Source organism: Acipenser ruthenus, chromosome 16 (assembly GCF_902713425.1).
Source record: "Acipenser ruthenus chromosome 16, fAciRut3.2 maternal haplotype, whole genome shotgun sequence".
NCBI lineage: Eukaryota > Metazoa > Chordata > Actinopteri > Acipenseriformes > Acipenseridae > Acipenser > Acipenser ruthenus.
The window spans coordinates 10,839,015-10,854,337 of NC_081204.1; the positions used below are offsets into that span (position 1 = coordinate 10,839,015).

General features: G+C 37.4%; 1 protein-coding gene across 2 annotated transcripts in view; it reads left to right on the forward strand.

The window, feature by feature from the left end:
• LOC117411854 (MICOS complex subunit mic25a-like) overlaps positions 1-15,323 on the forward strand; it is a 106,326-nt gene that overhangs the window by 26,226 nt on the left and 64,777 nt on the right. For both annotated transcript variants that reach the window (XM_058988786.1, XM_058988787.1), the window contains one exon: positions 1,225-1,308. In XM_058988786.1, coding sequence (XP_058844769.1) covers positions 1,225-1,308 — 84 coding nt within the window. The remainder of the gene's footprint in view (positions 1-1,224; positions 1,309-15,323) is intronic.

Below are 15,323 nucleotides of genomic sequence, written 5' to 3' on the forward strand. Positions count from 1 at the left end.
TTCTAATTTATTTTTTGATTTTGGACCAGCTAAACAGCAGTCTCAAAGGAGGCTTGCATTTATTAGGCAGATTGTGAGTTGGTGTCCCAGCTTTGCCGGCAGTGCATTTCTGATTCTTGATTGCTCTAAGCAGGGGAGTATGTGGGGGGTGGGAGTGGTGTGGTGTTGCAGCATTTCTAGCTAAATGTTACTGTGGCCTTTTTGAATGTGTGATTTTTTTTTTTTTTTCTGACTTTGAAGCTACTTGAAAGTAGGGCTGAACTGTTATCATTTTTAATTTCTGTGATGTATGGGGAGCTTATGTTTTTAGAAATCTGAATCTGCTTCTTCAAAGCACATTTTTCATAACCCATTTGTGATATCAGACCTCAATGATATAGGGACTCCTTGAACGCAATGTAACAGTAAAAACATTTCTAATTAAATATTTCGAACCACTCATCAAAATGTGACAAAACTTGCCAACAACATTTACCACAAAACCTTGATGTTCTTAGAATCTAGCTTATGATCACCTACTTATCCATGATTTCTGAATTGAGATTTTGATGTTGTATCTGGGGAATGAGAAATCCAGTACATTTTGATTCTAGAACAGACAGCGCTATTTTTTATTTAAAATCTTTGTTTTTATGATTTATAATAGTTTAGGATGATAGGGCAGAGAGTCTCTTATAAGGCTTCTCTCGCCAAACTGTATGAAATGGCATCTGTTATGCAATAGAGACACTCTACACATGACATAGTAGCTTAAATCACACCATGGGAGAAACGCATTTGAGGATATGTTGAATTGTTATCCTAGCCTTTTTATGTTTTTAAAAGTGATGATTTACTGCTGTCTTATTACATAATCTGCTGCCCATTTTTATTCACTTACAAACTGGAAAGCCATTACCAGGCACACACTTTTCTTAAGATGGCAGTTTCACCCAGATACAAGAAATAAGGCACTTCATCCTCTGCTGCATCAGCATGTGTCAAGGAACAGAGAAGCTCCAATAGATAATGCAGCAGACACATTATTATCTGGTAGGTCTGTGAGGTAGCTCTGTGTCTCTGAGGAGTTGTTTTATAAAATGATTGCTAGGGCCTAGCTCTCCGGCTTGGGAAGTGCTGTGATGAGTATCTGACAACACCTGGCGGATAAAGCCTCTGCAGCAAGATTTCCTCCAAACCCTAGCCCCTTTTATTCCATCCATCTTCCTTTCTTCTCTGTCGCAGGCGAAACAGCTGGAGAGGAAAGAAGCTGAGCTGAAACGGCTGGACGCCTTTTATAAAGAGCAGCTGGCACACCTGGAGAAGAAGGTAAGGGACTCGCCGTTGAATCATCAGGGGGTTCTATAATCCAGAAACTGGAGAGCGGTCAATCTAGGCTGGGTAGTAGCCTGGCACCAGTCGGACCTGTGATCTCACAGCCAAGTCCTACTTGCACCCAACAAGGCAGTCCAACTTGAAAAGGATCCAGAAGAGGTTTATCACACTCCCGTTCTTGCTAAAATAACTTCGTCAGATTTCTCCAGGCAAAACAGGTTTAACAGAAAGAGAAAGAGATACTCCCATTCTTTTGTATTTTCTCACCCAGCAATGGCTAGAAGATGATTTGCCTTCTGACTAATATTATTAGCTTCAGATCTCATTTCATTTCATTTTTTTTTACATTTCCCTTACTATGTTATGGTGTTTGGAATGATTCTGAGTGGTTCAATATTCTGTTGCTCCCGTATATAATTTTTCTGTAAATCTGCCTTTACCTGGAGTATACAAAGTGCCGAGACTTCCTCGTTCCATTCAAATGATGTGACAATGCAATGTTTCAACTCTGCTTGCCCCACCTACTCTACGTACTGTATACAGAGAGAGGTGGTGCTGACACTTGAAAGGTTACATTGTCACATGATTTGAATGAAATGAGGAAGGTTGTTGAGTCTTAGCACTTAGGATGTTCAAGCTCAAAGCCAGGTAAAGGCAGATTTACAGAAAATGGTACACAACTCAATATTGGAGCAACAGAGCCACTTAGAAAATAGTAAAGGAGAAATGTGAAAAAGTAAAGCGCTACCTACTCTTTTAATTTCTGTTTGTGGTTCCCCTTTTTGCGCCAGCATTTTAAAATAGTAACTTGAGGCCTCTCGTTAACAGATTCGGAGAAATATGATTGTGGGGTACTGTACTGCAGCAATTGATTTTTTCTTTCAAATACAAACTAGATATTTTATATGAAACAGATACAGGTAGTTGCCTTTCCCCACTCGTACAAAAAGCACAGCAGCTGCTCAACTGAGCACTGTTGGCCACGACTCTCCATTTGCCAAAACTGTTGGCCCTCCCTCCTGTCCAGCAGTGCTGGCAGACAAACGCAGCAGCTGTGGGCACAGTGGGCACGTTGTTGATGCGAGAAGAATTGCACATGGTGGTCGCTGACCCATGTGATCACGATGCAGTAATCCGTGTCCCCTGGTATTTCAGAGTGTGTCCTGAGTGCAGAGAGCAGGGCCTGTTGTGACGTCTCCACACGCATCACTGAGCACGGGCTTCTATAATACATTCTTCATTAGTAAACCAGGGAGAACTCATTGGGATTTGCATCTCATTTCCAATGTGGGGTGTATTTGGCAGAGGCACCAACACACGATTACCTTCGGTTACATTCTCTTGCATGGCAAAGGCATTTTATCCTGGTAATGTGGTGCGGTTTAAATACCCTTTAAACTTCAACTTAGGAATTATTTGCAGGGTTTTGGAAGCAGTAAGTAAGCATCACAGGCTTGAACAGCAAAAAGCTTAATGCCGTACAGGAGTTTCGTTATACTGACAAGTTTCTGGCAGAAGAAACTGCAATGTGATATTCAGCTTTGTCAAGAATTGAAAGTCTGTGTTGCCTAGTTGAGTGGATATGTTTAATGGCCTGGATGAGTTGACATTTAACAACCCTCTAGTGCAGTTTGCACCAAACTCTAATGACTCAAACGTGTGCTTAAGTGGATTTAAGGTTGGACAAAATGTTCAGTAATCGATTATGGACTATAAACTGTAACGGTTATCTAATTCAGTTTGTAATTCCTTCTCTCTCTCACACACACTCTTCCTGTCAGCTGTTCAAGCGATGACTTAAGGAAAGATTGTACAACTTCTTTGAATTAAAGTAATATTCCCTTTGCTGAAAAATAAATGAGCTATTATCCAGGAAGAGAGAGGAATAATTCTCAGGTAGCAGCAGTGCTTATCCTGTCAGAAACACAGTCCTCTGAGATTAATACAAATTTGATACAATGATACAAAGTGAATCTAAACAAGTGAAAGAATACATTAGTTAGCTCTGCTATTTCCTACTAAGCTGACCGATGCTGAGTGATTCAGTGCAGGGAGGTTTGCTCTTTCTCCAGTGTTAATATTATCAGTAAACTGTAGCGTTTGAAACAGTTGGTACAGTTCTAAAATTATATTATTTGTTCCATTCTATCGGTATTTTTTCTTTCTTTATTCTGAGTGCATGTTTGTCTAGAAGGCATTTCAAAATACAGAATGACTTTCCAATACACAGTCATACCATTATTGCTTTTCGGCCAATTACAGATTATTATTTTCTTTTATCACTCAACATCTACTTTTATCGTCATTTGAAATGTTAGAGTCGATGGCTATTAGCGCTCGCTCTGGGAGCCGGCTTTATTCAGCTGTGAAAATGGAAGTAATCCAAGCTGACCCCCTGAAAGCAATGTCTTTGATAATAAAAGCGTATATACCACTGAGCATTTACTGACTCAGCATCAACACAAGCCTTAACAAAAGGCAAGAAGCCTTGAAAAAAACCCACAGGCGCTAGGAATATGTTTTATTATCTTTTCTTTCTGGTAATAATATGTGACCAGACAAACCTTTTTTAAAATTTTAGTTTTTATGCTTGTACATTTTTTTTGGCATTTCCAGCACAAAAGATTATAGATCAGGGTCAGTTAAGATGTGAAACGAGTTCTAGTGGACAATAGTTCATATACAAAACCACCACTGCAACCAGGTAAAATTGGAAGAGGATGCTGGAGAGAGGCCCAGTGCTGAATGCCTGGACTGTGGTGCACTCCCTCTATCTGTTGCCGATGTCACTGTCCATTCAAGGCTGTTTGCCGAACAAGACCAATCACGCCACTCACAAATGATTGTAGTTTTTGTTTTTTTGAGGGGGTATAGGTACTGGGTTTCTGTTTTAACTGATAAAATACTTCCAAAACAAAAAGAAAAAAGTTTTTTATTCTATAAACACAAAAGGGACAACTGAGACTATTACAATTGTTTTCACTTGCCCCTGTTTATGGTGCAGTTTTGGTGCAATAGAGGTACACCAGCTAACACACAGCTAAAAAAAAAAAGACATTGATGCTAAAAACCTTCAAATGAAGACTTTGACAGACCTAAAAAGTCTGAAAGAAGTGTCTTTTAGTTTTAGAGCCTACATTATTATTTTATAGTTCTGTACCATTACCCAGTTTTACAAAACAATACATGAATACATTAAGAAATAATTACAAATGGTGTATTTATACAATTCCGCTATCGCCTTATTAGAATGTTAACAGTCCTTGGAGGTAGCTTTTAAAGACCCTTGGCAGTGTCGAGCCCTGCCCTTCTCCACTGGTCAAATGCATCATGGGTAGCAGCTCTCTGCGCTGTGTGGGGAAATGATAATCCGCTGCAGTAGTTTTATCTGCCTCCATTTCCACCTGGGTGGAATAAATTGATTTTACGAGTCTCTGTCAAGTCGGCTTTGTTGCTTCTGAGCAGTTTCCAACAGCTGAAAGAGCAGTGGTCTTTTATTGTGTGTTCTTTTTTTTTTTAATTATATACATTGCAATGAAGAATGCATTTTTCCCTGTAGCATTTCCCCAGTTTTATATCATTGTCGACCAGCTGCGAGACCCCAAGGTCTAAACTAGCCCTCTAGGCTATTAATTGTGGCCCTTGATTGAATGTGTTGGAATAGAGCTGTCAGGGCTACAGTATGTTTTGTGTGTTTGTCTATGTGAGCTCTTAAGAGATTAATTCTGTTTAGCCCCCCTCCCTCTTTATGTTGTCATCTTTTGACATTGCCAGGGTGGCATCCAGAGTGACATCTTGTGACAACCTTTTTGAATCCACTGGCTGTCACAGTTCTCTTCAAAGCAAGCTTCTTTTTAGTCATTTCAAAGGGTGAGGGAGGGCAATCAGTCTAAAACCTCTTTTTTAATTTCCAAATCTCCAAAGAGAGTTTGCCTATGCTGTTTTTCAACCTTGCCTGGAAATTTGAGGATAATTTCCAGTTGAATGGATTATATGGTCTAAATCAGTGTTTTTCGACCTTTTCATCTCAAGTACCTGTGTTTCTAGCAGGAACCACCAGGTGTACCAGTAACTATGCACAACAAGCATAATTCCATTCATTTCTTAGTTTTTTCTCAGCAGTACACTTCCTAGTGACAGTCCCAAGTATTTCTATGCGTTCTGCTTTCACATTTCTTAAAATGGTCAGTTTGATAAATAAACGTTTTCTCTGCAACGGCTGACCCTGCTTTAGTATAAAACTCACGCTACATTATTGTTTTTCGTTTGGATAACGTCTTAAATTACCATGCCTGCTTCTTTGGCTGAAGAGATATTATCAGCTCATCATCTAACTGGGGAATCTGCTGCTCAATGAAATCATCTGTAAACTCCTGATGGTAAACAATGTAACTAAACCTATTGTATCTGGGATACAAGATACAACAGATGAAAACAATCTTTATTCAACTTGGTACAGGAACCTTTTCACTTCCTTTTTTGTTTAATTGTTGAGCTTTTTGCTGCATTACAGTCTTTCATTAATTATTTCCTTTATATTAAGTTTCCAGGGCATTTTGTTAGTGGCACGTGTGCAACACACAAACCTTAAGTGTATTTCTGTTTTTGTTTTTTGCTGTTCTTGTTCTACATTTCTTAAATGCAACTGTTCATTTTAAGCAACATTTTTACACAACACTGCTGACACACGTTTGATCACCATCACAACTGTTGCAAGAAACTGGGGTTCCCGTATCCTTCTGGTGTTAATACCTCTCTGCACTTCCAAGCATTTGTATTCGATCAAATTGCTGCCGTCCTTCTCACGCTTCAGTTTATCAACAAATGTGATATGTGTTTTGTTTATAGACAGACACATTCATATATATTGACACATGTTTTCAAAGGGAGTGGCAGCATTTTTGTGCCTAACCCCGAACAAAACTGCCAGCTGCACCTACTATATAGTTATATGTATATATTCCAATGCAGCTGCATTAAAGTTTCATTTGAAAAAAAATGTATTAAAAAAAAAAACACACACAAACAAATTATGCCTGTATGTGCCATTCTGGAGAACAAACTTTACTTCAAATATTCACCCCGAATTTGGAGGCAGTAATCGTTTCTAAATGATCTTTTATGGCAACAATCTGAACACCTCGCAGAGTTATGTAATTAGCTCTGTCCGGCTGCCCACTGTAACCCTATACTCTGTTGTCTAATTTTATGCTCGGCAAGTTCTTTCCAGCTGTTTTGTACATCTTTGTTTTTTTTAAGTTGAAATAACACTGTCTGAACTATTCCTATAAAAACTGGATTTTCAGTTTATTGCAGCAATAATCTCCAGTAAAGCAGTTCTTCACCAGAAGGCTGTGCTCTTAAAGAGCGAGTGGCGGGGTTCTGAAAAATACAGCGTTACCTGTCCCCACGTGCTGCTACAGCTGTTTAAATACAGTGTTACCCGTCCCCACGTGCTGCTACAGCTGTTTAAATAATGTACCTGTGATTTTTCTTTTCATTGTTAACATCCTGACAACTTTTTACACTTATAAAAAGCTTTTTTCAAAATGGCTGCTCCAGTGCACTGGGGTTTGAGATCTGTCCTCTAAATCACTGCAGGAGGAGCGATAAAACAAACAAACATAACAAGCTCTCTGGCTTTTCCGTTTCGTACCACATCATGGATCATTATTGCTGTGTTACCTGTTTGACAATGTCAGCAATAATCCTTACACAATCGGTGTACTAGAGCGGCCATTTTGGAAAGAGCTTTGAAACAGACTTTAAAGTTAGAAGTGTAAACAGTTATTTAAACGGTTGTAGCAACACATGGGGACAGACGACGCTATGTTTTTCGAAACCCCGCTACTTACTCTTTAATGTCACCGCAAATGGCCCTTGATTCTGCCTTGTGACATTAGCTAAAAGAGCAAGCATTACCTACTGGGAAAAGACTTGGAGCTTACTGCTTAAATACATATAATAACACAATGTACATAGTGTAAACCTGGGGGAAAATGTCATCAGAAATGCCAAATGCATTCCCACCTGTAAGTCAACAGGAACAATCAGTTGACCAAAAATATTTAATGCAAGGAAATAGGGCAGTGGAGAAAAAGGCACTGGTAATTAGATGTCAAGCTCAGGCAAAGCCTTCTGCTATTGAAACCTTCCATGTGGAAAGAGATATTTGGAGTCACAGAGACCACTGATATCTGAGAAATCAGTTTCATACAAAATCCAGGAGATTTTATATAAATTTTCTTTTTTACCTTAACAAGATCAGAATATTTAGTGGCAGGTGACTGTAGGCACCTAATCATTTTAGGAATACATTTTTATCAAGTGTCACAAACAGTCCGACCCTTCTGTTATGACCACCGAAGGGACTGAGTAGTATACATACTGTACTGTTTTGAAGTACAATACAAAATGTTGTTTCTGGTAGGGCATACGGTCTATCTTTTTCAAGCTTCTTTTGTTGTTAGTTTTTGCACTCGGGTGAAGCCAATGTCCACTTCACCACTTTGGACTGCTGGAAATGCACTGGTGTGACCTAGAGCCTTGGTGCTTACTTATATAAAGACACTTAGGCAAATCTAACCTACATTACATATGTCTATACCATGCAACTAGAACTGAAGAGCAGCTTTTGAAGTGAAATAGTCAAAGCACCTTAAAAAAAATATACAGTTAAATAAAAACACACACAATATTTGTTCATTGCAAAGAGAAATAATCAGCATGAGCGCAACAATATTAAAAAAGGGGGAAATAAAAATGGAATTTAAAGCTACTATTTGTGTTGTTTTACTTATTAGACATTAAAAATTATTTTTAAAGCCTTGCTCAATGCAATATGCAATAGAATCTCCGTCCACATACAGTGGTTCTAACTATAGCACTTGCCCCTGCTGCTTACTCTGGCTGTCTTACTGTCTCCCTGTAGCTAAACAAGCATGAAACATACAGCACTGAAAAGATTGTAAACCAATTGAAGTAGAGTAAGTCGATTATACATTTTTCAATATCTGGTTTAACTAATAAATGAACTAATGAAGTCAAAATGATGATTCCCCATCTACAAGCTGTTAGTAAGAGACTTAATGTGTGATTTACAAGCAGCTGCTTCAGAGTCATTCAGAGTCTTTAGAAATCACAGTGAGCATGCTGCCGATTTGATACCAAATGCTACTTTACTGTGGAAAGGAAGTGTTTTCATTCCACCATAAATTCAATTACATTTTATTAAAAACCCTGCTAATCTAGCCTGGAGAAGGGTGGCTGGAAGTGGAATCTTGCTACTTTGAGGAACGAGATGGCTAATTTAATAACATCAAAATGACTTCTGCACTAGAATATTAAAATGAGAGGTTGTATTGCAGAAAAGCTCAATCAAGTACTGCAAGACTAGTTTTTCAAGTTTGGAATAGAATGAATTGCACAGGATGTGTATTTAAATAAAAGCAGTTTTATTTCTCTGGTTTTTTTCTGTGCCTTGTATTGTTAAATTTGGTGCCACTTATTTACTGTGCATGCTAACACAGGTGGAGGAAACGTGGCTATTCCAATCAATTTCATTGCAGTAATTTTTACCAAACATAATTATGTAATTGACTCTGCTGAAGATCAATTCAATAATTAAAACTTGCAATGGAATGGACTGGCATTTTCACAGTCTTTTATATAGGTGTAAGAACCAGCGCCATCTAGTGTTCTTCTACTTTGGGTTATCTCTGTGGCAGGCAACAAGAACTGAAGAGTAGCTCCTGAACTCTTAGTCAAAGCACCTTAACAAAGACTTGTGAAAATATATTTATAAAATGTGAGTAAATGCAAGAAGAACCACTCTGAATTATTTCAGAAATATTAAAGAGTAAGTAGCAGGGTTCAAATATAGCGTTACTGTGGCAAGATGGCTGATGGCGACGTCAGGCCAGGAAGTAGACAGACAGGACTGGTGAGTGAGTGTGCTGTTGCGCCGGTTTATTATAAACAAAAAGTTTAAACGAAACAGAACACAAAACGGCACGTTGGCCAAAATAAATAGACAGACAAACAAATATACAGCTGTGCCGGGATTCAATTACTAATTAATCATTCACTTGAATCCCAGCACGTGCCTAAATTCAACTAGACATTTTAAATCATTTGTGCTACATAGCCCACAGCAATACATATACCCCATGCACCAATAAATACACGCCAACAGTAACCCCATAAAACATAAAACACAAAAAAACGCACAGCGGCCACAGTTACACGTCCCCAAGTGTTGCTACAACTGTTCAAATAACATACCTGTAATTTTTCTTTTCATTGTTAACATCCTGACAACCTTTTACGCTTATAACTTTAAAAGCTTTTTTTTTTAAATGGCCGCTCTAGTGAAAGGATAGTGTAAGGATTATTGCCCACATTTTCAAACAGGTAACACAGCAGTATGATGTGGTATGGAACAAAAAAGCCATAGGACTTGTTATGTTTTTTTTTTTTCAATCGCTTTTTCCTGCAGTGATTTAGAGGACAGATCTCAAACCCCAGTGTACTAGAGTGGCCATTTTGAAAAGAGCTTTGAAACAGAAAGTTATGTGTAAAACGTTGTCATGATGTTACCAATAAAAAGAAAAATTACAAGTATGTTATTTAAACAGCTGTAACAACACGTGAGGATGTACACTATTTTTTGGAACTGCTTGCCCTTGAAAGCTTGCTAAATTTGAATGTATTTACTATTAAATTACACTTAAGTTGCTTTAGTTACTACACAATATTTGCCTTGTAACTGAAAGCGTTAACATGTGGGCCAGAACTAACTCCTATCATCTGGCCCCACACAGTGAAAAGCTGAGGGCTAGTCTCTGTCAATAGGTAGAGACTAACCAACACTTTGATCTTTGCTACGGTTGTTCAGCCATTAGTTTGAGACCTTGGAGCAGTCGTGAGGTACGTAGGAGGCATTGCAAAAGATGGGACGGGAGAGAAAAGGATGAACAAAAAAGAAATCTCTTTGTACAGCTGGTTTTGTTCAGCCTTAATTGACTACTTTGGTGTAAAAAAAAAAATAATAAAAAAAAAAAAATTGCTTGGCTTGCAGTGTTAGGGGAAATGGTGCAGAAATACCAGAGTAACTATTGATAAATTAAGTTAGACACATTCTCCAGGATTTGTTATTTCATTTTTCTTTCTTAAGCAGCCAGCGATGAACCGTTCCGGCCCTACAGTCTTATCTCCTGCTTCCAGCACTCTGGGTATTTAGCTTTTTAAGCAAACGTTTTACATGCTGTAGTAAATGGAAGTGCATATTGCTTCCATGCTTGAAGGGAGGAGGTGATTGGAAACAGGCTCGGTTTTATATGTGTGTATCTTTATTTACAGTTCCCATTTTCTCTCCGTTCAGGAGAGCAGACCGACCTGCATTTATAAAAGCTTTTGATGTGATTTTTCTTTAAAGCTAAAGAATCCCTTTTTTAAAAGCCCTTTTCCGGTTCTACGAAAAATGTAATCTCCATTTAACGTGAGTAAATTTAAAATAACTTGCGTGAAATAGGTTAGTAAATAATAAAATATTTTTTTTTTGGAGTGCAGTATACATTAAAACTAATCAAAAGTTATATACTTGTAGGTACAGAAATTGCTGACTGTTTTACGAAGTCATAAAAAGCAACTACTGAAATGTTATAAAAATATTGAAAGGTGTGTGCCAGGATTTTATTTTTTATTAATCTGGCCCCAAAGAACTGGAAATTGTGTCTGCATGTTACAGCCAAAAAATTAAATTTACTACAGACTTTGTTTCACCTGTAATATAACTACCACAGGGTATATTTGCTGAAATTATCTTATCTTTTGCTGTATTCTTATTTTTTTCCCATGTGTATCGAATCCTATGTACAATTTTTCCTATGTACAATCCACTCATCCAATTGAGTTCAAATATTATGTTTTGGCCATCACTTGAGGGTAAAATTCTCATCTTATAAACCAGGGGTAGTCCAATTATTGTATGTGAAGGTCCACAATTCTTGGTTACAGCAAGGTGAAGGTCTGGAGGACATTTTAACGCTGACCCCTCTCCCCATACCGACAGACTTGTTTCTACATGAGTTATTTCCCTGCCAAAACTATAGAATCATATAACTACTGTATGTATCCTTATATGTTTCTGTGTTAGCAGACCCAAACATTTGTGTTTCACCACATTGCAAAAGCAAAGCTTATTGTAGCAAACAAAAGTGAAGCAATGAAAAAAAAAAAAAAAATTGAAAAATGACTGTGCTTTCTCTTTCAAGTGAATAAAAATATAAAAACCTTAGTACTTTTACATTCAGTAAATTTGCAGTTGTGATTATAATTCAGGTAATGCCGCACTTCCTTGGTTGTTCCACTTGAAGATTGAAATTGCCCCCATCCTTTCCAAGAAGACACTGCTGAGCTTAAATAACTGAAGACGTGCAAATGTAACAGTGTCACTCTCTTTTACCTAGTGTAATACCAGATCTCGTATTGTAAATGAAAATCCAAGTTTACTATAACGTGTGTGTGTCTTTCAAAACTGACCATTTGAGACCAATGTATGGAAGTGCAAAGCAGGTAAGATTAATGGAATTATTTTGCGATCTACAATAATTTATAAACTGTTCAGATATCCTGGTGTTATATATTTAATGTAACTTGGAAGAAATGGTGGAAAATGTGAAGTGTCGCTAATGCTTCAAATCTACTCTACCTGCCCTTCCCAGAAAATTCTGTTTTGTTTACCTGGTGATCTACCAAACTAGGGGGGCCCTCTGTCTCTCAGATACACCAGCAGTTTGAGAGATTAAATTCATAATCTCTGTACACAAACACACCATTTTCCATTTTCCTTACTGAATAGTGACTGTTGAATTAAGCACCAAATGAGAAGCCAATTGCAGTAATGGATTGGTAAATGTGAACATAAAACTGTTAGGAACTCCTGTTTTTTTTTTTTTTTTTTTTTAAATAGTGAAGGGAATTTAAAGAAGCAGGGTTTGAACCAGGGGTTCCTTAGCAGAAAACAAAGCTAATCAGAAAACAAGATTAACTGTGGAGTTTTAATAACAGTTCAGCAAACAGTATACCACTGGCATATGATAATTATAGCGGCATTAACCATCATAAAATTATTTAACTATGCTTGCTAATTGAATGGGTAAAATGTTTGTCTTTACTCAGAGTATTTGATGATTAATTCTCATGTAAAATATAGGTCTCGTTAGTCGTTAGTGAATTAGATAATCAGTTATTTTTATACTATCGCTAATATCTTGTGTCTTGATTGTTTATTACTAAATAAATTATTATCGGTAATCATATTATCAGCAATAATTGTGTTTCTGACAGACATCTAAAGCTAAAAGCACCACAGCTCTGGGAAGATTGAATATAGTAACTGGTGTGTCCTGCTTCTAAATGATCAAGCCCCCATCAAGCAGGGTAGGCAAGCGGACCCAGTCCCCTGAACTTCCCTGCTCCCTCTCATCCTGCACAGTACTGTTAAAGGTTTTGCCTTCTCCCTACTCTTACAGTCTTGCTTCTCCTTACAGACAGATGAATATACAACTTGTTTCACCTGGTTCTTCGCGGACAGTCTCTTTGTTTCATTTATTTGCTCTGTTTATTTATATATTTCTGGACTACATATAATTCCAAGAACGCTCACCTTGTCAGTTATTAGCCAGCTCAATGTCGATTCCTTTGCAGTAGGGAAAGCTCTCAATCAGATTCTCTCAAAGGGCAAAGTGTTCTCGGAAGCAGGGGCAGTGGCTCATAAATAAATGGAGGGTTCCATCTGTTTTATTACACAAGACCTGTGTTTATATTGATGAATAACTATTGGTGCAATTCTGTTTTGTCTTATTATGCTGAAGACATTGATTTAAATGGGTTTGCAGGTCCTAGATGGTGGTGGTGCAATGTTAGTCTAGCCATGCTGTTCTATTTCTCACTTTATGCATTCCCCTGCTCGGGAGAATATTCTTGCGATGGCGATACACTGTACAGTAGTGAGGATTGGGTGAAGAGGCTATATGCCACACTTGCATCTTTATATATCTAGGGAGCTGGTCACTCAGTTTGGTTTTGTTTTTGTACATTGTTCTTGGAAATTTTAGAATCTATATCTATCTTAATTTCCTGAAATGTTGTACTTTTGTTGCTGATATTTTTGCTGTTGTTTTTAAGTGGTTGTTTTTACTTATGGGATGTCCATCATTTTAGCAAATAGTTTTTTTAACACTGTGTATAAAACACAATAGGCAAATAAATATAGTGTATAATAGATATTTACTACACCTCTTCATTAGCACAATTGTTTTCTGTAAAGAAAAAAAAATAACAATTGCAATTCTAAAATTCATAATAAACAACTATCATGGGCACTTGAACAAACAGACTAGATTCTCAAAGCTGTTTATTCTAGAAAAAAAAAAACACCCATTCAAATTATAAAATGAGTAACAAGCTAATTATAAGCCCCTAAATATAAATATATGAGTTATTTGTGTATGCTTTGGAAGCTTTATTGGGTGCTTTTTTTCATTTTTGATAAAAACGGAGCCATTGACGATTTGGAGTACCGTATCTTTGAGAATGTAGCCCAGTGTGTTATTTGTCCACAGTAGTATATATGCCAGCTGTTCCATGAGTTATTTACATGCTGGTGACAGTCTGTTTGGACTGAAACAAGTGTGAATGTAATTCATAACTTCTATGCCCTTTTAAAATAAAACTAGACTTTTTCTTGTTTATTCTTTGTCTTATCAATTAACGGGTCAATACCAAATTAAATGCACAGCAAAAATACATACCTGGGACTCTACCTCTGAAATCCCATGTGATGTCTGTAGTTTTTTAGTCTGAACTGGATTCATAGATTTCTCAGTGTTTCTTTATTACATTTCCAGCTTTAAACTGTTCAAATTGTGTGAATGCGGGACCTTTTTTGCGTTAGTTTTAAAAGCCAGCAAAAGTGCACATTTTTCATTTAAGTGCTGGATATATAGACTGCATGTATGGTCCGGTTTATTCTTGCTTATTAATAAACCTATTTTTATGCAACTTGCATAATTGGAAAGAAAATGTCCCGGTGCTGCTAAATGCACCACCTACAAGCCACGACTACTGGTACTACATAAAATGATTCCCTTGTTTTCAGGCGTGACATGTTTTGAGGCGTGTGTTTGATGTGTTTCAAGGGTTTAACCTTGCTTCTGATTGGTCAATTTCATTCCAGTTGCACAACATTTTCTCAAAGCGATGTCGCTCGCGTCTGGTGTGGATACTCCCATTTGACTCCAGTGACTTCAAAGTTATTCGCTCGCGTCCAATGTGGACTGCACTACTGTCAGCGGCCTGGAATTTCACATTATTACAGATAGAAGGGAGTTTCTTCATACCAACATTAAAAAAAAATCAAATCAAAGGATGGATTCATTATCAATTTTATACCTAAACAATAACATTTACTGTAGACGAGCTGAAAAATCACAAGTAATATTTACATTAAAAGGCTCATGGCCTTTGAACCAGCTCAAGACAGAGCTTCAAGAAAATGATTTTATGTGTGATTAACTTGCAAACAAGCATATTACACTTGTCCTATTCCTGGAGGACGTGGGCTGAATATTTTTATATGTCATTCGGGTTAAAGAAGCAAAAATAAGTTTGCTGTTAGGCTTTTGTTATGTGTTTGTTATTTGTCTGATGAGACGTCAAAGAAAAGAATAATAACACATTGTCTGTCTGCTGGTACGTTTTGTGCAAACACTGGAAATCATTGGAAGATAATCAAAATGTTCTGTTAGGCAGGTCTCAGTTGTCTTTCAAAATTCAACAAGCATTGCTATTCAGTAATGGGCAATAAAGAAGAATGTTCTTCAGACATGTTAATATAGGAAGTATATATTGTATGTGTCTTTCTAGGTTTGTACTGTACAAAAAAATAAACACACCTGCCATATGTTGCACACACTTTTGGGCCATTCCCGCTGAAGTAGAACACA